The sequence below is a fragment of the Lynx rufus genome, unplaced genomic scaffold (assembly GCF_022079265.1).
Source record: "Lynx rufus isolate CCGP_SWC_20201006 ecotype Redwood Valley unplaced genomic scaffold, mLynRuf1.p SCAF_36, whole genome shotgun sequence".
NCBI lineage: Eukaryota > Metazoa > Chordata > Mammalia > Carnivora > Felidae > Lynx > Lynx rufus.
In genome coordinates, this window is record NW_025814852.1 from 974,431 (window position 1) to 997,791 (window position 23,361).

At 62.7% G+C, this 23,361-nt stretch overlaps 2 protein-coding genes across 2 annotated transcripts; one reads left to right on the forward strand and one right to left on the reverse strand.

Moving 5' to 3' along the window:
- The first annotated feature begins 10,113 nt into the window (after positions 1–10,113).
- On the forward strand, positions 10,114–13,794 carry EDF1 (endothelial differentiation related factor 1). The gene is made up of 5 exons (XM_047093857.1): positions 10,114–10,282; positions 11,838–11,889; positions 12,238–12,398; positions 12,684–12,777; positions 13,385–13,794. Exons 1-5 carry the CDS (start codon positions 10,205–10,207, stop codon positions 13,444–13,446), a joined length of 447 nt encoding a protein of 148 aa, XP_046949813.1. The 5' UTR covers positions 10,114–10,204; the 3' UTR covers positions 13,447–13,794.
- A 1,441-nt stretch (positions 13,795–15,235) lies between these two features.
- Positions 15,236–23,178, reverse strand: MAMDC4 (MAM domain containing 4). Its single transcript, XM_047093704.1, is given in 29 exon segments — positions 15,236–15,492; positions 15,626–15,801; positions 16,286–16,394; positions 16,502–16,629; positions 16,741–16,875; positions 17,052–17,198; positions 17,402–17,492; positions 17,576–17,694; positions 17,791–17,890; positions 17,892–17,929; positions 17,999–18,218; positions 18,287–18,423; positions 18,532–18,666; positions 18,769–18,885; positions 19,062–19,385; positions 19,489–19,620; positions 19,782–19,910; positions 19,998–20,177; positions 20,251–20,335; positions 20,654–20,827; positions 20,911–20,999; positions 21,081–21,215; positions 21,322–21,447; positions 21,589–21,673; positions 21,757–21,887; positions 22,068–22,193; positions 22,273–22,446; positions 22,527–22,637; positions 23,139–23,178. Coding segments are annotated over 29 exon segments (3,735 nt in total). The 3' UTR covers positions 15,236–15,450.
- Between the last annotated feature and the right edge of the window lie 183 nt (positions 23,179–23,361).

Consider the following 23,361-nt stretch of genomic DNA (forward strand, 5'->3'; position numbering starts at 1 on the left):
CTGTTTCTTGATCTGCCAAAGGACAGTTGGGATAAAGCGGATTATCTCTCACCAAACACAGCTTTTGCCAAATATGTGACAAACATCTCGTTTGTCTCATGCCAGTGTTCAGAGGTGGCAACTGCTCACTCCATTTTGCAGAAAAAGAAATAGAGACTCAGAGAGGTGAGATTCCTTCCCCCAAGTCACACAGCACATTCAGCACCCCCACTCTGAGGGGGTCATCTGAGCAATGGGAACAGTCCAAACCAAAAAACAGGCTGGCTTTGAAGTTACTCGATTTAAGTGCTCTACGCTCTGTGCGGTCTGGAGTCCCCTTTCTAAAATGCCACATCCTCGGACACGGCAGCAAGGCTGTCCTGCCTCTGATAGAGCTCGGATAGCGGCCGGGTTCCGTGAGTTTCCGGGCTGAGTTTGCCACAGGCAACTCCCCGTTCAAACTACAGGTTCAGTGGAGGTTTCATTCAAGTCCCATCACCGTCACCTAGTGAGCTCCTCCTGGCGTCTGGGAGGCCAAGGCCGAGCTGTGTACCCACCAGCTGCCCGGCAGGAAATGGCTCTTGTTGTAAAGAGGAGGTTCGCCTGCAGCGGTATACCCCCACCCCCTTCCTTAAGGGTAAGATCAGGAAGCTGTCCTAATTGGCTACTTTCTGCAGCAGGTTCCAGAGACTGTCAGACCTCACTCTTGCAGGATCGGGGACAGCGCAGAAGCCTGAGAGAGGCCCCAGAGTCCAGGAGAGACGTCCCCGGCCAAGCTCTTGCCTCCTGGGCAGGCAACCCCCTGCAGACCTTGGTGCCCAAAGGGCTGAGCAATCTTAAAGTACCTGCCGGTGGTTTTAGCCTGAAGGTGCTTTTAGACTTGGCTGTTTCCAGGGATTTTCACACACACGTTTTTAAAACCTTGGATTCTGATGAAAGCAGGCCTTTGGGGCTTGCAGCGCTAAGAACAGGGGGAGGAAGCCCTGGCCCAGCCCCGACTGGGAAGTGGCCGACCCGCCCCCACCGGCCTGCTCGGTCTGGGGACACCTCAGTCCCGGCTTGCTGGAAAGGGGTGAGTCACTTTGGTCGTCGGGCGGCTCAGGGGATTCCCACTCAGGTTCCTTCCTGCCGAAAGGAAAGCAAAACTCCACCCGAGGCAGCCATGGTGGGAGGGCCCAGGGAGGGCCCGGGACAGCCCCAAGCAGCCCCAGGAAGGCCCGCACCGTGCTCGCCCTGCTCCCTGAAGGCTGGGGTCTGGGAGGCCGCAGAAGGCCACCGTCATGGACCTCAGCGCCCCCCAGAGAGAGGCATGGGCCGGCTGCAGATTGGGGTTCGTGCTGCGGCGTGAACACTGGCTGCTCCGGGGCAGGAGGGTCCATCGGCTGCTAGTGAGTCTCTGGACTCCCGCGCTCACTCCACTCGATGGCCCGAGCTCCAGAGGGCAGGCAGCCCCTCTGTTCTCCTTTCCCCCGGGGTCATCTGTGCCCAGGGACACCTGTGAATGCGGCACCTCCTCTCCCAACAGGGTGCTCCTCTCAGAGGCCTCATGTCCTTTACTCGGGCTTGTGTGGTGGGGCCTGAGGCAGGAGGGCTGACCCAGGCCCCCGCTCGGGATCCGGACACGGGAGGTCCCTCCTGTGCCCAGCACTGTCCCCAGAGGAAAGGCCCCCCACTAAGGACGGGCTCCCTTACCAAACACAACCCAGTTTCTGTCCTGTCTCGTTTCTCAGACATGAGAAGGCTCCCCCTGGGCAGCAGCTTCCGAAAGACACCGGGTTTGCTCTCACTGTACCGTCATCTGACAGAACCTTTCTAGAAAGGCCGGCCGGGAGGGGCGCCCCCCGCCCCCCCCCCAACAAAGTGCACACCTGCCGCAGTCCCTCTCCCAGGGCAACCCCTTCAGAAAGGAGAAACGCACGGGTGGTGAGCCTCGTGCTAACTTAGCAGCAGGGTGGGGGCGTCCCAGAGCTGCAGAGAGGAGGAGGAGAAGCCGGCATCCTGAAGGGTCAGCCCAGGGCTGGCCCCCAGCAGTGACCCCGTGCCGAAGTCACTCGTGGTGACCCACATGTGCAGAACACAGCGTCCTCTGGGAGCAGAGGCGGGCGACAGCTTCCACGCCCACCTCAATTCCCTGTAGACTCGGAAAGAGATGCAGAAAGTCATAAGAGTGGTGAGGGGGGAAGAGGAGGGGACACGTTCACTCTACACCACCCCACGTTTTAAAACCCACCCGAGGATATTACCAGTTGAAAACCGTGTGTGTTTTAAGCAACAGAAGGTCACTTCAGAAGCTCTGGAAAACACAGAAAAGTACCACGGAGAAAACAAAGATCACCCCCGATTCTCCCACCCGGAAGCACACTCCGCAGAGGTTCCCTACTCCGTTTAGCACCCACCTCCCTCCAGCCAACCTCAGAACAGAAATGCCACACCATACCCCAGAGCCAAAGGCCCAGGCCACAACCTCACGGGCAGAATTTAAAATGCCCAGTCTGGGCGCACCTGGCTGGTTCATCCAGGAGAGCATGCAACTCTTGATCTCAGGGTTGTGAGTTTGAGCATAGAGATTACCTTAAAACAAAAACCAAAAAACAAAAAACAGCCCAGGCTGCCCGGGGCATCTCTAGCCTCCGCTCACTGGGCAGGTCTAGCCCCAGGGCATTTGCACCAGCCAGGCCCTTACCGGGACCAGCTCCCTTCCTCTCCCAGGCACTTGGCAACCCCCTGAGCCCTCTGCAGGCCTTAGAAGGTCTCCAGATAGAGGAGTCTCTCTCCTGGTGGCCTTGAGTTAAGAGGGATCCTCCTCCCCACATCCCATGTAACTCAAATCAGGTCGTATGTCTCTTCCCCAGATATGGGTCCCTGTTTGGCAGTGGTCCCTTTGGCCACATTCGGGGCTCAGTTCCTGGCTCGTTTTTGTTGGATGGATGAAGGCACGATCCGGTAACTAATGGCTGGACAGAGTTCCAGAGTTCGGGTCCCCAGGGCCGTCTTTGGAGCCTGATGCCACCGCCCTCCTCCTGGCCCACCTCGCCCCTCCCCAACGGGCACAGCAGCAGGTCCGCAGCCGCCCTCTGCCGGGCCCAGCCGGAACTGCAGCCCGGGCCCTGAGGGCGCCGCGAGCACCTGCTCTCTCCAGGGACCTTGCTCTGATTGCCTCATTTCAAACGTGCAGACCGTGAGGTGGCTTTGCTCACACTCGCACCCACCAAGTTGATCACCCGGCCAAGGTCCGCAGCCCCGTCTCTGGGAGGCTCCAAGTGGCCCTCCCAGGGTCTCTCCGCCCTGCCACAGCGGGCTCTCCTTGGCCCACCGCCGCTGCCCTCTGCAGTGGGGCTCCCCCTGTTCAGCTGTAACCCTGAACCCCAGCATTCTTCAGCCCAAATGGGACCTCCAACCCTGGTCCTCCCACCTGTCCACCGTCCTTCCTTGCTTCCCCAGACCCCAGGCCACACCTGTCAGCCCCCACCCTCTCCAGCCAGCTGGCATCTCTCTCTCCCAGTGACCATCTGCCGATGCCCTGTCCCCGCTTGGTCTAGGTGGTCCTACCCTCTGACGCTGACCGGGGCTGAAGGGAGTCGCTCCCCGGTGCCCGTGCTCCCTCACAGAGTGACCTCCCTGCCTTGTCCTCCTGCACACGGGGCCTTTCCAGTCCTCCCGGCCTGCTGGGGAACCGGACACTGGTGGGATCCTTTTTAATCTCCCTCCTGCACAGAACCGAAGAATAGTCAGTGATGGCAAGCAGTACAAATGTTCCTTGGCTGAACCTCACGTAAACAATCATGCTGGTAAGAAAGGGAAATGCGTTCGACAGAAAATACGAACAAGGATAGGGGCGCCTGGGTGGCTCAGTCGGCTAAGCGTCCGACTTTGGCTCGGGTCATGATCTCATGGTTCGTCCTCCGTCGGGCTCTGTGCTGACAGCTCGGAGCCTGGAGCCTGCTTTGGATGCTGCGTCTCCCTCGCTCTTTGCCCCTCCCCCACTCACGCTCTGTCTCACAAATAAATAAACATTAAAAACATACAAACAAGGAAAAAATGATGGATTAGAAGTTTCTCTCCATTGTTGTATTTTTTCATGAGCAAGGGAATACTTACACCAACGTACAAGTCTTTTGCTGTAGTGATTGATGTTATAATCCAGTCCGTTTTTCCGCCTCAATATCTGCAAATTTGATGATAAACTTGTCAGGACTGATCTCCTTTTTCTTCTCACGTTCAAGAGACAGCCCGGCCGTATTTGTCTATTTTTGCTCACAGATGGTCCAACTTTTTCCTAACCTTAATTTGGGTAATTTTCTTTCGCTCGAAGCCACAGATTAGGGGGAACTTGAAACAGGATACATTTGGCAAAGAGTCATAAAAATCCCACTTTACGTCACCTTCTGGAAATTGTGACTCGACCGCAAGCAATCCTAGTGGCTTTTGGACATCTCTGCTGCTGAAAAACTGTGAATTCAAACGAAAACTCCAAGTGGCCACCCGGAATGACAGGACTCAAATAACTCAAGCGCATTAGTGGCTGCACCGATGTGCTCTGGTTTTCTATTTAAACACAGGACAACAAAATCCCATCGGGGCTGGAAACACGGTGCACCCAACGTTTAGGAGCTCCCCCTAGAAACAAAGTTGTAGCTGATTTGCACGCATGCAGCGCGTGTCCAAAGATAGGTCTCCATCAGTGTGCTGATGCGAAGTCTACCCACTTGTGCTGAAGTCAAGAGGTATCTGGAGCGGTATTTTATCACTGACGTTATCCGGAATTGGTAGCACGCAGCAGAACTTTTAGCTAGTGTTGTTACGATCTAGCCTTTGGGCCGCAGGACGAGGTGGTGTCAGCGGAGGCGGGCCTGCGGGCAGGGGCTGCACGCTGCAGGACTGGCCGGAAATCCGTGCAAGGACAGCCGGACCCCCGATCTCCTCCCCAGCCAGCACATCCGGGTGACTTTCCCTTCCTCACTGGCGGGCAGTGGGCGGTGAATCCGGTGGTTCTCCGGCCTCAGGGCCGCCGGGCTCCCTTGAAGCTGGCAGTAAGGCTAAGCAGGAGACAGTGGGTCAGCGAGATACTGCTCTTTGGGACCCTCGGAAGAAAGCGCTGCATCCCAGCGAGATCACCCTGAACGAGAGCCCACCCTGGAAGACCCCGGCACGCCACAAGGCTCCCAGCTGCTCCTCTGCAGTGTGACAGACAGCGGAGGGTTGTCGCACACTTGAGTGAGACACAGACACCAGACCTGACGGGAGGAGAGCAGGGGCGCTGCGGGTGCCACAGGAAAACGCGAACAGAGCTGAAATCAGCACCCGCACAGGAGAAGAGCGAAAGCCCCGTGAGACGGGGGGCCCCGCCGGGGCACACGGAACAAAGCAGGGAGCACTTAGAAATGCAAGATGTGCCATCGGGTTAGAGAAAAATGTCTGTAGAACAATTATAAATTTCGAAACTCTCCCAAAAGTAGAACAGAAAGAAAAGGAATTTAAATGTTTTTTTAACATTGATTTAGTTTTGAGAGACAGAGTGAGACAGAGAGTGAGGGGAGGAGGGGCAGACACAGAATCCGGAGCAGGGTCCGGGCTCTGAGCTGTCAGCACAGGGCCCGATGCGGGGCTCCAACCCATGAACCGTGAGATCATGACCTGAGCCCAAGTCAGACGCTCAACCGACTGAGCCCCCCAGGCGCCCCGAGCGTTAGACTCTTAATGCCAGACTCTAACATCTTAGTAACAGTGGTTTCAGAGAGTGGAAACAGACAATAGAGAGGAAGAAGTTATAAAAGGAATAGCACAAGAGGGCACCTGGGGGGCTCAGTCGGTTAAGCCCCGACTTCCGCTCGGGTCATGATCTTTTGTGATTCCTGAGTTCAAGCCCCACATCGGGCTCTGCACTGACAACTCAGAGCCTGGAGCCTGCTTCGGATTCTGTGTTTCCCTCTCTCTCTACCTCTTCCCTGCTTGTGCTGTGTGTGTGTGTGTGTGTGTGTGTGTGTGTCTCAAAAATAAACATTGAAAAAAATGGAAGAAAAAAAAAAAAGAAAGAAAGCCACATCATGAAATTGCAGGAAAAAGGAGGGAGGATAAAAGATTCTGAAAACTTTCAGAGAGTGAGAGCGAGAGCGAGAGAGGATGCACCCACACAAAGCCGATCATTCAGGAAGGACTGACAGCCAGGAAAGCATGGGACATCTCAACAGAAAGGTGGACACTAGAAGACAAGGGAACACGCTTTTGAAATCCAAGACAAAACGTATTCCAATCTATAATTCATGTAATAAAGACACTTTCAAACGTGCTGTGTCTCAAAACATGTGCCTCCCACGTAATCCTGGTCTGAAAGCTACTGGAGCTTTCCTGGGAAAGGAAATACAATCATAGTGTATTACGGGGATCTGCTATTAACAATATCCATCGAAATGCTGACAAAGGAAATAACCAGTAACTTTTAAGTCAACAATCAGCAAGAGGCACGTCGGTGTGTGGATCCAACCTGACATCATCGGCTTCCATAGGGTGTTCCGCCCCTTCCAGGCACCTGTCCACTCCTTAGGCCCTGGCCAGTCCAAAGCACTGTCCCCTGGACACCGCCCCAGCCCCACGTACAGGCCCCCGCTCTCCACACTGTGGGCACAGTGCTCTTTGCCAAAGGCAAACTCAGTGGGTCGTTCGTGTTCAAATCTCGAAGAGGCCTCTTCTTTGCAGGCGTCTGTCTGGAACCGTCAGACCCACGACACCTTGTGCACTGGGGGTGAAGCCCAGATGTCACCTCCTGTGACGCCTACAGTGGAGACAGCCTGGATATAGCAGCTGGAGGGAAAATTTCTCTGGGCTAAATACCATATCAGAGAAGCAGAAAATAGGCTGAGGGCCCCTGAAAATAGCCGGAGATATTATCCAATCTGAAGAGCAGGGCAAATAAAGGTTGAAAAAAGAACGGTGGGACGGACAGAACTACCAGGATCACATCCCAGAGAAAGACAAGACAAAGAGTGGGACAGAGAAATTAAGATATCTAAACACTAGTAAAAATCGTCCCCTTTTTTTTTTAATACTTATTCATTTTTGAGAGACAGAGACGGAGTGCAAGTGGGGGAAGGGCAGAGAGAGAGGGAGACGCAGAATCCGAAGCAGCTCCAGGCTCCCAGAGCCCGATGTGGGGCTCGAACCCACAAACCGTGAGATCGTGACTTGAGCTGAAGTCTGGCGCTTAACCGACTGAGCCACCCAGGCGCCCCCAAATCATCCCAACGTGACGAACAACATTAACGTTATGTATCCAAGAAGCTCAGGAAACCCGAGTAGGATAAATAAAAACAAAAGTGAGCACCTGGGGGGCTAAGCCTCCGACTTTGGCTCAGGTCATGATCTCTCAGTTCACAAGTTCGAGCCCCGGGTCAAGCTTGAAGCTGTCAGTGCAGAGCCTGCTTAGGATCCTGTCTCCCTCCTCTCCTTCCGCCCCTCCTCCACTGCCTCCACACTCTTGTCTCTCCCCCAAATAAAAAACCAAATGTGTACCTGGGCACTTGAAAGGAAAATCCAAAAATCAAGAGAAAATCTTGAAAGTGGAGAACATGTCACATGACTTGCAGAGGACGATGTTACCAACGACGGTACCCACCCCTGACTTCTCATTTGGAAGCAAGGGAAGTCCGAAGATGGTGGGACTCGAAAACAGAAATACCATACGACCCAACAATTCCACTTCCTTATGTCCAAAGGATTGAAAGCAGGGTGGCGAAAAGCTACGTGTACATCTGTGTTCATAGCAGGATTACCCATGACATCATTCATAACGGCTAATGGCGGAAGCAACCCACGTCCGCAGCTGGCTGGCTGACTGGGTGAATGGCCAATTTTGGTAGGGGCACACGACGGAATAGTATTCAACCTTAAAAAGGAAGGAACTTCGGACACACGCTGTGCGATGAGGGAGCCTTGAGGGCACTGCTGAGAGCCAGTCACTGCTTACGCACTGCTTACCAGGCCTCCTAAAGCTGGTTGTGTGACACCCGCTCCGGCTCCGTCCCCAACGCTACTCTTCCCTGGACCCTGAGTCAACTGGAAGCACCCAGAGCCCGGAGGGGCTGTGCGCCGGTGAGCGGGAGGAGGCGCAGACACCTGCACCACCCGCGTCCTTGTAGGAGGGCACGCCACAAGGACAGGGGCACCGGAAATCTTTGCGGCTTCAGGCCTGGACTCCTGACCAAAGGCTGGATGGGGCTGTGCGGATACCGGCAGATGCCCGCGCAGACAGAGGACACCTAGGTCTGGATGGCCGTCCTCTGGGCCTGAGCCACCCAGGGCAGTTGCCACGCCGCGGAGCTGATGCAACTTCTCTTGCCGGGATCCCAGCCACGACTCCCGAGGGCCCTGTAGTGGGTTCACGTGGTCAAATGTTGGCGAAATCCACGGACCTCATGTTAACGATCGGTTAAGGCCGCTGCCTCTTTCCAGGTAGGCTGTTCCTTCATCACACTCTTTCTGGGGCCCACTGGGGAGACCACGGCATTTTTGGGACCCCACTATGGCGATCTCGAGTTGGGATGCATTTAGTTGGGTTTATGGGAGATTTTTATGATGTTGTTTTGCTTGCCTTCCCCGGGTGGGTACGTCCTCTATGGCTGCGAATTGCCCACCCCCACAGTCTAGGCACGGGGAAGTGAGGAAGAAAACAAGATTTGTGCTCTGAACCAGAAGTGAGTCTGCAAATTGGGAGCAGAGGACCTGGTTCTCCCCAACATCTGGATAAAGGGCGTGAGTGGGGAAGGTGCCGGGGCGCGCACCCGATACGTTTATCTTCTCCGATAAATGTATTCCATAACACAGTAGACACAATTTTACGTACCGTATATCTTTTTTCTTTTAGACGGGGACTGCATTTGTCAGAATTCCCGTCTGTGGAGCAGGGAGCCATAGCAATGCCACCAAGGGTGAGCGCATCTATGCAAAGCCCCAAGTGTTACCCAAACCAACGTCAATACCAAAGATGAGGTACAAATTCTGTCAAACGGCCTAGGGAAATGTCTGAGGAGTCTTTCTGCTGTTTTCATAAAACCATTCTGCAAAGTCATGAGGTGGCCAAGAGAATACGGCCAAAAATGTAAGCAAAAGCATTAAAGAGATGCATTTGATACTTCGTACAAATGTTATTTTTCCAAACTTTGTGATGCTCGAGGAGTTTGTCGGCTTTTGAAAACGTACTGACTTCTCATTATGTAAGTTATCTGTAAACTAGTAATTACTGTAAAATAAAGCATCCATTTTTAACATCATACAAAATATACACGTTATACAAGAATATTAACTTTTGTAACTAAGCTTATTTTATCATTTTACTTTTTTTTTTTTTTTGAGAGACCCTCCCCAAATTGCATATGCTTTAGGCCCCACCAAACCCGGATCCACCCTCGTCCCCAACATCTTCGCAACACGTGACCGCAACTCCAGGGAAACTGAACTTCAAACTGCGTGCAGGGTGACGAAATAAAAAGCACGAAACAGAAACTGAGCTCAAATACAGAAAAGCTCAGGAGGCAACGTGTCCCTTGGCATCCAGTTTTCCGCATCCCCACCGCGCACGTGACCGGGAAGGGGGTGGTCCCTCCCCGTGCCCAAAGGTGGACCAGAGAGCTAGGTGTGGGCCCACCGAGCGCCTGCGGGGCCGCCAGTCCCCCACTGGGGTCGGGGCTCCGCGGTCCTGTCCTCTCGGCGGGCCCCGGCACCCTCCCCACTCACGCCATCCCTCCTATTGGCGCCCTCTCCCCCACAGCACCCCTGCTCTTCCTGCGCATCGCCCCACCGCACCCCTCCGCCTCCTAGGGGCCCTGGTCTCCCCCGCACACCGGTGCCCCCTCTCCTCCCCGAGTCGCCCCTCCCCACTTTCCCCCCAGCGGGGATCCGCTGTCCCCACCGCGCGTCCCCTCGCCCTGCCGCCAGCGTCCCCGGGCCTAGCCCAGGGCGCCGTCAGAGCACCCTCCGCGCCCGGGCCGCGCACGGCCCCGACGCCTCCCTCCCCACGTCGCGCGCCGCCCGCCGATCCCTCGGACGAGCCGGGCGCGGATTGGCCTTGAGAAGAGGGAAGTGCCCGCCCCCCGAGCCGCCGGCCAATGGGGAGGCGGGGGCGGGCCGGCGGCGGGCGCCGGAAGCGGCCGAGCGACGAGGGGACGTCGCGTCGCCGGGTCTCGAGCAGCTGCCGCGGAGCCGCCGGACGGACCGCCGGACCTGCCTGCCCGCCATGGCCGAGAGCGACTGGGACACGGTGACGGTGCTGCGCAAGAAGGGCCCCACGGCCGCCCAGGCCAAGTCCAAGCAGGTGCGGCGCCGTGTGGGCCTCGGGACTCAGGGGCGGCCGCGCGGGCGGGGCGGCCGCGGGGCGGGGAGCCCGGGGATGGGGGACCCGGTGGGGACGGGGACTAGGGGCAGGGTGGGGACCGGGGCTGGGTGGGCCAGGGGGCGGCGGATCAGCAAGGGGCCTGCGTGAGGGGATGGCGCCGGGGCTAGGAGACAGGAGACCGGCGTGAGGAAAATGGCCGGGCTCGGACAGTTACGACGGAGGCGGGGTGCGGGCAAGGGCCAGGGCCCGGCCGCAGGGTATGGGACGACAGGTCGGCGTGGTGGGAGGACGGAGGGGTGAGGGAGATGGTGGGGGCGTGGACCGGCTGCGCTGGGGTGGGTCCGGAAGGGCCCAGCAGTCTTTGGAGCCAGGGACACAGGTCCGGGGGTGAGGCTGTAAATAGGGACGGGGACAGGGTGGACTTGCGGCCTCTGACAGCCGGGATGGGGGGGATGGGGGACCAGGTGAGGTTGAAGAGGTGGACCTGGGGGCGGGGACTGGGGGCCGCGGTGCAGATAGGGGGCGGAGGCGGTACGGACGCCCCCAGGGTCTCTCCCGCAGATGCCTGGGCAGCCTGACGCTGCCTGTGGAGCATCGCGGAGGCGCGTTTCAGGCCATCGGGGGTCCCTGTGACTGGGCTGAGGTGGCCTAGAGACCCAGTCCTTCTGGGTCTTTCAAGTGTAGATGACACGCCCTGGGAGGTACTTGGTAACCGGTCTCTAGCTTGGTTAATCTATGCGGAATTCACCTGTGAGCTTCAGTGACCACCTCTGCCGGGCCTGGGGCCTGCGCCCTGGTGCCCGGTCTGGGCCGGGACTGGGTGCAGCCCTAGCACCTGGCAGTCGCTGACCTGCCCTGACCTTATCATTTGCATGGTCAACACCAAATTCGCTGTTCCTTTTTTTTTTCCCCAGAGGAAATTTCATAGCCATAAGCTAGGAGTCACCCGAACATGTCTAGAAAGCATCTCTGAACGTATCACACTCAGAAGGGCCCCGGTCACTTCTCCGAAGCGTCAGAATTGTCAAGAAATACGTTGCGTTAACTTTTGGCAAACGTAGACAGAAGGGTATTGCTCTCGTTGGTGATGTCTGGGGGCTGGGCTCTCCTCTCAGGAGTCAGGTCCACGGAGGAAGGTTGCACCAGGCCAGCGCTTGACCTTCCTTCCTGGTTTTGCAGGAGAGCCTAGTGGAGGAGTAGGTCCGCCGTGAGCACGGATTTCTCAGAGGAACCCGTCAGCCTGTGCTTGTCCGCAGTGAGGAAGCGAGGGGTGGGGGTGGCGGGCGCGGGGGTACCTCGTACCTGATAGCAGAGGGAGGGTTTTGCGAGGTGAGCTTGGGTTTCGCACCAGCCGAGCTTGTCAGTCTGGAAGTGCAGCGGTGCCTGGGGCCGTGAGCTCCGAGCCGGGCTTCCCGGGGCTCCAGAGGCACCTGCTGTGCGCACGCGTGCTGTCCGGCTAACAGCGGCCTCAGCCGGTGTTTGCCAGACCCTGCCAAAGCCGATTTTGACCAGAACCCTTTTCTGGACGTTCTAGGCTATCCTAGCAGCTCAGAGACGGGGAGAAGATGTGGAGACTTCCAAGAAGTGTGAGTACTTGTGCTACCTCACAAAACGAGGGTGCGCTGTCCGGGCATCTCTGTGACAGGTGCCCGCCTCGCCTGTGCTGCCCCCAGGGGTGTCGGGGCGGCTGCCGGCAGCTGGGGCCGCTGCGGGGCTGGGGGACGCCTGGGGTCTTAGCTGAGCAGCTGTGCTCACTTCCTGTAGTGAGGACAGAATTCTGGACTCCATGCCTGTGACTTCCCCGTGTTTGGATACCTGGCTTCCCGTGTCTCCCTGGCACAGCTCGCTTGTCATGCCTGGTTCCCGTCTTGAAACGGCTTGGTTTTGGGTTTGTTGCAAACCCTGTCCTCTGTTTTTGTCGCATGCTGGTCCAGGGGCCGCCGGCCAGAACAAACAGCATTCGATCACCAAGAACACGGCCAAGCTGGACCGGGAGACTGAGGAGCTGCACCACGACCGGGTGACCCTGGAGGTGGGCAAGGTGATCCAGCAAGGCCGGCAGAGCAAGGGGCTGACTCAGAAGGACTTGGCCACGGTGAGCGCGGCAGGGTCGTCCTCCCAGGCTTGGCGGGGGGAGGGGGCCGGGACTCAAGGCCTTGTTTGCCCTTGGCCCTGGGATTCTCTCTGGAAGCCGGGTCAGGGCGGATGTAAGTTCCTTTCCAGCACGAGGTGGCTTCCAGCACGTGTAGCCCCAGCTGCTCAGTAAGGCCCTCGGCCGCGTGCTGCCTGGAAGGTGGTGCTTGTGGCGACTCCCTTGGCCGTGTGCTAGCTTCGTGGCCTCTTCTTACCGAACCGCTATGCGTGTGATACGTTTCTTTAGAAAATCAACGAAAAGCCACAGGTCATCGCGGACTATGAAAGCGGACGGGCCATTCCTAATAACCAGGTTCTGGGCAAGATCGAGAGAGCTATCGGTGAGTGTCTTTAGGTCCCTTATTGGGTCTCCGCTGCTGCCCTCTGACCAGGTGCCCTCACTGAGCACAGGATGGCCCCTGAGGCCGTGGAATTCTCCAGACCCCTAAGAAGCTCATGAGGGCACCGTCTTGGGCGCCTTCCCCTGCTTTCACCTTTCACATCCTGTCTACTCCTCCCTCTGCTGCTGGCCAGCGCCCTCTGGGCCTGTGGACAGAGGGCTCAGTGGCCCTCCTGTTCAGGCACTTGTGTCCCCCCCTCCCCTGCCGCCATGGGCATTGACTTCCTTTCTGGTGTCAGCATGGCCCCCAGCACGGGGAGCTCCCAGAACGCTGGAGTCCCGGTTCTGGTTCTGGGAGGGGCGTCGGCCCTGTCCGCTGGGGGGCTGGCAGGTGCACGTGGGGAGCTAAGCCCAGCCAGGCCTGCTGGTGATCCTCCGCCTCCCTGCTCTCTCCCGCCTCCTTCCCTCCTTCCCTCCTTCCCATGGAGAAGGTCGTGCGGGCAGTGCTGCCGTGTCAGGGCGGATGGGTGGGGACGCTGTGGCGCCGCCCCGCCTCTTGGGTCCCAGACGGGGCGCCGTGGCGGTGAGCGGGCCAATGGCTCTTTCAGGCCTGAAGCTCCGGGGGAAGGATATCGGGAAGCCGATTGAGAAGGGGCCCAGGGCGAAATGAACACAAAGCCTCGAAATCAGTGCGTTCGGCTGATCTCGCCTGGCTGGTTCCCCTTGACCACCGGTGCCAGCGTGGTCTCTTCACGTGGCCGAGCGGAACGCGGGGCGTCAGCCCTGCCCGGGAACCCCCTCTACCCTGCTGTCAAACAAAACCTTGCAAAGTATTGCTTCTCCTGATTTTTTTTCCTTCCCATCCCCGGTGTCTGCCCAGCCTCGGGGCGGCTCCCCGGGGAGCTCTGAGCGGGACCACCTCACGCTGGCGGGGCTGTGGGGTGGGGTGGCCTGACCCAGAAGAGAAGATGTCTTCTCCAGTTGGCTTTTAGAGAAGCTAATAAACGTGTTGCCCTTCCTGCTGGTGTCCGGTCTGATCTGCCGGGTCCCCGCGTGTGTCTCTCTCTGGCCCACGACGTAGGGAAGAAAGGGTTCTCCTGACCCACGCCCTGGGGAGTACTTGAGGGACCCTGAAGGTCACCCTCTGCGGTGCCGCTTCCTCGTCACCGTCTGCTGGGACAGGCCACGGGCTTTAGTCAGCCCCTTGATCCCGGACCCGTGCCCTCCCCTGGCGTGGAGTCTCCAGTGGGCTGGACGGCAACGTGGTCTCACCCCAGGCAGGAGGGGGCACTTGGCTGTGCAGGTGTGGCTGTCTCCCCTTCCCCAGGACGGCCGTGCCCAGTGGGACCTTCCAGGCCCAGGCAGGGCCGTGTCAAAACTTCCTGTGGGGGTGCCTGGCTGGCTCGGTCAGTGGAGCGTGTGATTTTTTTTAAAGTTTATTTATTAATTTTGAGAGAGAATGAAGCGGGGAGGGAGGATCCCAAGGAGGCGCCACGCTGTCAGCACAGAGCCTGACCCAGAGCTCGAACTCATGAGGCCATGGCAGATCGTGACCCGAGCAGAAACCAAGAGTTGGATGCTTAACTGACTGAGCCACCCAGGTGCCCCAGAGCGTGAGGCTCTTGGTCTCAGGGGTCGTGGGTTCAGGCCCCACGTTGGGTTTGGTTGGAGCTTACTTAATGAATAAGTAATTTAAAAAAAAAATTTCCCTTGTGGAAGAGCAGAGCCGGGGACCCTCCCTGGGTTAGGAAGATTCGACTCCGTTTTACTAGGCAAGGGGGGAACGTAGGCACACCACGGGCCTTGACACCTCCGAGGGGGGGTTGCCTTCATCCTTGGACCCCGTGAGGTCAGGAGGGCGGGAGCCTTGGGTTTGCCTTCCAGTGACCTCAGCAGCATCCCCAGGGCACCGAGTGACCTCTGAGACACATCATTCTGGGGACCACTCGGATTTGCCCACGGGATGGTGAGCTCGGGGACACTTATGGCACGGACCCTTTACCATGGGACAGTGGACGTGGGACCTTTATGTGGAATCACGGACAAAGCAGGGCGTTTCCTCACCAGACCAGCTTTATGTCCCTGACAGCCGCTTCAGCGTTTGCTGGTCAGTCCGTGTCCGGGGTTTCTCCCTGTCCTGAATTAGAATCACCCAGCGAGGCAGGGGCTGGACCGGGCCTGGGTCAGATTCCCACAGGCTGGGCTGGACGGCCTGAGTGCTGGGATGCCCGCCCGGCCCGGGGCAGGGGCTTCTCGGGGTCCCGCTGTATCTGCCTCTGGTGCCTCTAGCCCTCGGCCCCGTCCCGTGTGGCCTGCCTGTTACCTGTCAGCTGAGTCATTGAGACCTGTGGGAGGTGCCCCCAAGCGCATCCTTTCAGGCAGGTTGGGTCAGTTCTGGGGATCCCCAAGAGCCCACCTTCCCGCTGACAGAGCAGGGTGCACAGACCTCAGCCAATAAGTCGGGGCTGCCCTCGGGGGCCAGGGCGTTTATTGTCGGGGTGGGGACCGTACCCAGGTACGTGGGTGACAGTCTCGGTGCTGGGTGACCGCGTGGGGGCTCAGTGCGTCCTGGGGGAGGGGCAGGGGTTGTTCCTTGGGCTCTGTCTGCCAGGGATTGGGGGAAGGGGGCAGGGGGCGACCCTCTTGTGAGGAGCCAGAGTCTTCTCTGTGTCATCTACTGGCTGTCGGTGAGCGAGGCCGGCAGGGTGACACCGTCCTAGGAGGAAGGAGAGGGGCCTCTGACTGCCGGGTGGCCGCTGCGCGTGTGGACGGCCCTGGCCAGGGAGAGCGGACCAGGGGGCTTCTCCCCAGTCAGCCCTGCCCACCTGTCCCTACCCCGGGGCTCCTACCGCATTGAAGACGATGTTGTCAAAGCCGGGGGCCACAGCCGCCGTCTCGCCCCGCGACGGGCAGCCCCCCTTCTGCAGCCAGCGTCGTCCTGCCAGTCCTAGCAGGACGAGGAGGACAAGGACGACGAGGGCACCGCCGACCGCAGCCGGCACCGATGTGGCCACTACCGTGTCCCCTGTGGTCCGAGGGCCGTGTGAGCCCGAGGACTCAAGCCCTGCCTGTCGGCCCTGTCCCCTGAGGCGGCACTTGGGACGGCCCATCCTTGAAACCCCGGCGGGTCGTGCCAGCACGAGGCTCCAGACCTGGCGGGGGTCACGGCCTCAAGCTAGAGCCGCCCTCCATCACAAAGAGACAGTGGGCCGCGTGGGCTCCACGGGCAGGCGGGCCACGGCCGCCGGCCCGCCGGGCACCTCCTCCAGGGTCTGGGAGTGAGGGCGCGGAGCGCAGAGGCCGGCTGAGAGCCGACTCAGCTCCTGAGGGACCGAGGGCAGGGGTGGCCCGGCCCAGAAAGGGAGGGGACGGTGGGCAGGGGGAGGGGCGGGGCAGGTCCCGCCTCGGTGGCTCTCCTGGCTCCTCGGGCAGCCGTGCAGGCCACGGGCTGCCAAGCCTGATGGAGTCGCGGATCTGGGGCGGGGCTGGGTGACCTGGGCAGCGCTTACCCCGGCCGGGTGCAGGCAGCTGGCAGTGCCGTCCGTCCAGATACTCGACGTCGTCCAGGGCGATGGGCCCCACGGCTGGCTGGCCGCTCAGAGTGGCTTCAAACACGATCTGACCAGAGGGAGAGGGGGCTGGCTGGAGGAGGCTGCGCCGGCTGGAGGAGGAGGGCGGGGCCCGGGGCCTCCGCAACCGCCAGGCTCCGGGCGGCCCGGCCTCACCTGGAACTCCTCTGCGCTGGCCACCTCCACCTGGCCCAGCAGCCACCGGTGCCGCAGGCGCCCGCCCATGCTCCACACGGCCAGCTGGCCCCGGGCGCTGTTCAGGAGCACCCGCAGCTGGCCCTTGTCTGCAAGAAGGGGGCCGGGGCGGCTCAGGTCCCCAGCCCGGTGGGGCAGGGCCGCCCCCACCCGCCCCCGCTGCTTCCGGCACCCGTCGCTACCGGCCCGGCCCCACTCACGGAAGTGCTCCGGGAAGCCCATGTGGTACCAGAAGCGGAGGCAGGAGGCCTCGGTGGCGGGCAGAGGCTGGCTGTGCAGCCAGGCCGCCTGGCCCCCCGGGCCCAGCATGTGGGTTTCAAAGAGCACGAAGTGTCCTGGAGGTGAGAGGGACAGGGTGCCTGGCTCACCGGCCGTGGCCCTTGATTCTGATGGGAGCCCCCACGGGCTGGGCCGGTCGGCCTGCGGCGGGGTGGGGTGCGTGCGCCCCCGGGGTGTGTGTGTGTGTGTGTGTGTGTGTGGCCCCGGGGCCCCTTGCCCACCTCGGACCCACCTGTCTCTGTGCCCAGAGTGTGATCCGCCAGGGGCTGGGGGTAGCGGGAAGGTGCGGCCCCACTGCTCCAGTCCCAGCTGTACCCTCCCAGGCCAGGCCAGGCCAGATGACTCCAGCCACACAGGCCAGCCTCAAAGTCACAGGAAGCTGCGGGAGACCTGGGCAGTGAGCAGGGGTGCCCCCACGCCCCCGGGGAGCCCGGCCAGTGAGCGCCGCTGCCCCCCCTCTGTGTCCTGCTGGGGCCGGGGGGCCGGGGGGGCCAGGCCAGGCATCTGCCGGTCCGCACGGGAGCTGGTACCAGCCGCGGGTCAGTCACGAGGGGGCCCGGGGCCCGGCCGCGGGGCTCCCACCTGGCCGAGGGCAGGGCCCGTCCTGGAGGAGCAGGTCGTCCAGCGCGATATAGGAGTGCTCCATGCCGGCGGCTACCGCCTCGAACACCACCTGGGCAGGGACAGGGCAGGGCAGCCTCGTGCGTGGTCCGGGCGGGCCCCGGAAGCGAAAGGTCACCTGCCCCCAGCACTCACCCTCCAGGCCCTCTCGGCCTGCACGTCCACACTCCCCAGGCGCCAGGCGGACCCTCCGTGGGCACTGATGCTGAGCACCTGCTGCCTCTCGGCCTCCCCCACGTGGACCTGCAGGGCGCCTGCCACGCCGAGTGACCAGCCCGGGTCAGCAGCAGCGGGGGCGGGGGGGGGGGGGTGATGGCCGCTCGGGGGGCCCCGGGCTGCAGACCCCTCACCTGGGTTTCTGAGGCTCAGGTGGTACCAGAAGGTCAGGCAGGCAGGCCGGGCCAGAGGCTGGTGCTCCTCTGAGGTCAGGGAGGCCACGTGGCCGGGGGGGCAGGGCCTGGGGGCTCGTGTCCACCACCATGTAGTGCCCTGGGAGGCGCCAGCGTCAGCCCCCACGTGGCCCCCTCTGCCCACCCCTCCGTCACCCCCGATGCGAACCTTGAGCCGTCCCCGTGGTGTGGTCAGCGCGGGGGCCCCAGGCGGCGTGGCCCGTGGCGTCGGGCTGGCGCGTCCAGAGGCCTTGGCCCCCGCTGGAGAAGCCACAGGCTGAGTCCTCGAAGGAGCACCGCCTGGGGGCCCAGCAGGGCCCGGGCCGCAGGGCCACGTCGTCCAGGCCCATCGTGCCGTGGTAGCCGTCCCGGGAGCCCTCGAACAGCAGCTGGGGGCAGAGGGGGTGAGCGGCTGTGGGCTGGCCCTGCCCCCCACCGCCCTGGCGCGGGGCCTCACTTGGTACTTGGTGCCAGAGCCCGGCTGGTGGTGGAGGGTGGCCCAGGCCTCGTGCCAGTGGTTGCCGTGGGTGCCGGTCCGAGACCACAGGAGCGTGTCTGCCTCTCCTTCCTGCCTCAGCACCAGGCGCAGTGTCCCTAGACAGGGGGCGGGGGTAGGAGGGGACCAGAGCCCGACTCTTGAAGGCTTCCGCCCCTGCAGAGCCCCGGACCCGGGAGGCCCTGCCCGGCACCAGGGTCGCTCACCGATCTGGGGCCCGTGGAGGTGATACCAGAAGGAAAGGCACTCCTGAGGAGCTGTGGGCACCTGGGGCTGGGTGAGCAGGTGGGCACCAGGGCCCCGGGCTGGGGGGTCCGTGGGGTCCAGGAGCAAGAAGTAGCCTGCGGCAGGGACACCGGGCTGAGCTGCAGAGACCCCGGGTTCCAGGAGGGGCTTGGCCCAGACCGAGAGCCGCCCCCCGGGCCTGGGTGCCCCTGCCCTACCTCGGCCTGTGGTGTGGTCGTACCCGGGGCCGTGGCTCTGGATCCGGCGCCAGTGGGCATCGGTGAGGTGGCCGGTGTACCAGCCGCACGTGTCCCGCTCGAAGTTACAGGAGACCTCTGAGGGCGGGGCCGTGGTGGGCTCAGCATGCCCCGAGCACCCTCACACCCGCCCTGTGTCCCTAGAGGGTGTGAGAATTTCTCTCCGGGGTGGGGGCTCCCAGGGTCCCTCGAGGTGGTGACGGGGGGCGGGGGGGAGAGGCCCCCGGGTAGGGGCTGGGAGCGGGCAGAAGGACCTGAGTCCTTCTCAGTGGCTGTCACGGGGCTGCAGTCCTTCAAGGTCACATCGTCCACTCCAGCGCCCTGCCGGCCAGGGCCGTCCAAGTCCACCAGGCCGACAAACTCCAGCTTCGCGAGGAGCACAAGGGAGGGGGCTGTCGAGTCAGCGCTGGCTCCGTGACCCACCCCCCCCCCCGCCCCCCAGGCGGCCCTCCTTACGCGGAAAGGCCGGCGGCGTGCCCCAAGAAGGACTCTGTCCATCCTCCAGCCCTGGCTGCTGCCCGGGGCCTGCCACACCAGCTCACGGTTGCTGTCCTCCACCACGACCAGGGCCAGGAAGCCTGGCCGAGGGGGTCACTGTGGGTCTGCCCAGCCCTCCTCCCCCACCCTCCCGCAGGGTGCCTCGGGGCGGGGTGGGCCAGAGGGAGGGGGGGGGAGGGGTACCTTGGGGGTGACTCTGGAAATAGTAAGCCATGTGGAGCTCACAGCGGGGGCCCGAGGGACCCAGGGGAGGTGTGAGGACCCGGGCCTCTGCCGCGAGCTGTCCCCAGGCCCTCTGCAGGGCCAGGAAGTGCCCTGAGGAAGAGCAAGGCCTCTCAGAGCCAATTCCTGCCAGGGCCCCCCCCCCCCGCCCCACTCACCCTGCCGCCCCGGGCAGGCACACTCCCTGGTGAGAGGAGGCACAGCGAGGTCCCCTCTGGGGGTGCAGTTCGCAGATGGGGGGACTTGGGCCTCACCAGCAGCGGTCCTGCGGGCGCCTGCGCCAGGGCCCCGGCTCTCCTGGGCCAGGAGACGCCCCCACTGCAGCCGCCCCACGCTGGCATCCTCCCAGCCCCCCGCTGTGAGGGGCTCGAAGTCCGTGGTGCCTGGAAGGGCAGTAGCAGGGAGGGTCGGGGAGGGTCTGGAGGAAGAGAGGGCCCCCCCGCCTCCCGCCAGCTCCGGCCGCCCCTCACCACAGTCCTGCTCATCCTCGCCCCCCTCGCACTGTTGCTGGAAGTCACAGAGCTGCTCTGGGGGGACGCACAGGTCCCCGCAGGAAAGATGTCCCGGCTCGCAGAAGTCCCGGGGCCGCAGGCTGGATGGCTGGCGCCAGGGGGCTGCGGCCCAGAGCCCAAGAGGTGATCCAGACACCTCTGTGGGGACAGAACAGGGGTCAGGGGGGTGGGTTGTGCTTCTCCTGGAGAGGGAGGGGCTCAGCGGGCCCACCTGGGACTGGCTGGCAGTGGTCCGACAGGATGAGGTCATCCAAACTCACGACACCGCCTGGGCCTGTGTGCCCAGTGAGCAGAATCTGAGGGCACAGGGGACTCAGGGTGTGCCCGCTCCCCCCCCCCCCGGCACCCTTCTGTCATCCCCAGGTCGGCTCCGCCAGCCCTCCCCCTGCCTGGCCTCGCCTCGTGTCACCGGATACCCTCCCCTGTCACCACCCCCACGCAGGCCTTGAAAGCGACCCCTCCTTCCCTGGGCCTGCTCCCAGAGCTTCCTGCTGACACAGCCTGGGGGTGGGGGGGCCCTGATCTCCCCTGCCCAGCTTTCCGGGGGGCGGGGGGCCCTCTGGGACCTCCTGCTCGCCCACCCCTCCCTGGCCGCCGCCCCCCTCGGGCCTCACCCGGAAGGGGTGCTCGCTCTGGATGTCGACCCGGTCTCGGACCCAGGCGGCCCCCAGCTCCCCGTGGCGCCTGCGCAGCAGGACGGGGCCCTGAGGGGAGCCTGGGCTCTGAATCTGCAGGAACAGCTGGAGGCAGCCACCCTCAGACCCGTGCAGGTAGTGGTAGAAGATAAGCTGAGAAGAGGCCAGGGAAGGTCAGGGAGACCCCGGGCCTGGGCAGCCAGGTCGGGCGGCCCCGTGTCCCCCACCCACCTCACCGAGCAGTTGTGGGGGCCTGAGGCTTGGAACTCGGGGCTGGAGAGGACAGCGGGGGCGCTGGGCTCGGCCACGGAGACCAGGAAGGAGCCTGGGGAGACACCAGACGTGGGCCGGGGTGGCCGGGCGGGGCCCCGGTGGGCGCTCCCCGGCGGTCCCCCGTGGGCCTCACCCTGCGCGCTATTGCGGCTGTGGTCCCGGCGCGGCCAGGCTGGCGGCCTGGGGCCGGCGCTGTGGTTCCGGGCCCAGCCCTCCGAGTGGTTCCACGGGCCCAGGCCCGTCTCGAAGTCGGTGGCCGTGTGGCGGCCTGTGGGGGAAGCAGGGTCAGGCTGCCGGCAGGGCCCGTACCCTCCCTCCCCCCGTTCCCGCTCCGTCACGCTCCCTGGTGACCCCCAGCAGCCCCTCCAGCTCACGGCAGGTGGGCGTGTCCTCATCTGAGCCGTCCCCACAGTTGTCCTCTCCGTCGCACAGCTGGTGGGGCTCCACGCAGGCCATGTTCCCACAGTGGTGGTACCCCAGGGGGCAGCGTGCCTGGGGGGCTGACATGGGGGAGGGGCAGCCCGTCACCGTGACCCCAAGACCCCGGGGGCCGGGGCAGCTGGGGGAGAGGCTCAAGGCCATCTGGGTCCTGCTAACCCACTGCCCCCCAGGTGTGTGGGTCCGCGGCACGGGGGCCTTACTGGGCAGCCCGCAGCCCCGGAAGACCACGTCGTCCAAGGCCACGGTGCCCCTGTGGGTGGCATTTCGGGTGGCAGAGAAGGTCACCTGAAAAGAGTGGGGTCCTCAGGACTTAAGTCAGGGCTCAGACCCTCCCTGCTCCCTCCACATCCAGACCACCCCCAGCTCACCCAGAAGTCGCCCCGGATGCGGCCAGTGGCCACCACCAGCTCCTGCCAGCCTGGGCCCCAGGGCCCAGAGCTCTGCCACAGGGTCAGCGTCTCGGCCCTGTGGGTCAGCTCTAGCCGCAGCTCAGCCACATCTGTAAGTGGGGGGCGGGGGGTCCTGGGGCGGCTTGGGCCCCGCTGCTTCCCGCAGCCCTGCCCTAGGACCCTTGTCCCTCCCTTGAGGTACCTTCCCGGTGTCTGCGGCGGCCCTCCGTCCTTTCCCAGTCCCTCCCCTCGGGGCGCCCCACCCTGGTGGAGGAGTCCTGGGCACCCACCTCCGGTGGCCGTGTGGTGCCAGAGCCTCAGCTCACAGGTGGAGGCGGCGTCACGCAGGACAGGGGAGCGCAGGGCTGCCGTGGACGCCTCTTTCCCGCGGTGCGTGCCAACAGCCGTGTACCAGCCTGGCCGGCAGAGAGGTCAGGAAATGGGGCTGGAAGTGAAGGGGGGAGGGGGCGTCACGGACACCCGCCAGGGCCTCACCGAGGTCTGTGCCGAGAGTGTGGTCTGAGCGCGGCCCCAGAGGCTCCAGTGTGGCTCCTGCCCGGTCTCGCAGCCACCTGTAGCCTGAGGTGCTGATGTCCCGCCAGCCGCAGGAGTCTCGCTCGAAGTCACAGGCGAAGGGGGCGCCCGGGGCGGGCGAGACCCCGTGGTAACCTGGAAAGCGGGGGGCTCAGGGCTGTCTGCAGAGGGCTGGCCTGCCCGCCCCCTGCCCGCCCCACCGGGCCCCAGCTCACCGCACTGGGCCTCGTCGGAGCAGTCTGGGCAGTCACACACGAAGTTGCATGCGGCCTCGCTGGGGGCCCTGCAGTCGTTGGGGACCCAGGCCCGGCCTGGGGGCCCTGCTGCTAGGAGAGAGACAGGCGGGTGGCCTGGGGCGGGGTGACCCCCCCCCCAATCCCAGGCGGCCCAGGATACTGTTCACCTGCTCTGAGGCCTAGGCCGAGAGGTCAGGGAGGGAGGGGGCTGGGTCCTGCCAGCTGGGGGCTCCCGGTCAGGGCCAGGCAGGGCACACCTGGCCCGGGAGAGGCGGGCTGCACGTCAGGATGGGGGTGGGGGTTGTGAGCATGGGACCAACGGTCCCCGACATGGGACGCCCCCCGAGGAAGGGAGCAGGAACCCAACAAGGAAATGCCCCCGGCCCCCTCAGGCTCCATTTGGCCCAAGAGTGGCAGACTAGGCTCTGCTTCCAGGGCCCTCTTGCCCTCTTTACACTGGGGCCAGGTAAAGCAGAATTCGTGCCCCTTCCCCGACGGGGCAACCCCCAGGCCCCAAAGGCTTGTCCTGGGCACCCCCCGAAGGCCACCCAGGGCCTTGCCCCTCTCCTGGGGAGGAGACCTGACACTCACCCAGGAGCAAGGCCAGCAGGAGGTGGCGGGGCAGACGCATGGTTGGGCCGCGGGAGTGAGGCCGAGGGACCGCGCACTCCAGGCGGCCTCGCGGGGATTTCGCCCGGTTATCTGCCTGTGGCCCCGCAGGCTGAGTCTGCTCTGCTTGGAGGGGGGCCCTGGCCCCTTCTGTACCCGCTGCCCGTCAGCAGGCCCCGCCCTGTGTTGACGAGGACGAACGTCC

What these genes read in the sequence shown, in the direction of transcription:
- EDF1 (XM_047093857.1), top strand. Translation starts at nt 10,205, where the DNA reads ATGGCCGAGAGCGACTGGGACACGGTGACGGTGCTGCGCAAGAAGGGC. An exon ending in CTCAGAAGGACTTGGCCACG is followed by an intron (nt 12,399 to 12,683) that starts GTGAGCGCGGCA and finishes ACGTTTCTTTAG; the next exon opens with AAAATCAACGAAAAGCCACA. An exon ending in CAAGATCGAGAGAGCTATCG is followed by an intron (nt 12,778 to 13,384) that starts GTGAGTGTCTTT and finishes TGGCTCTTTCAG; the next exon opens with GCCTGAAGCTCCGGGGGAAG.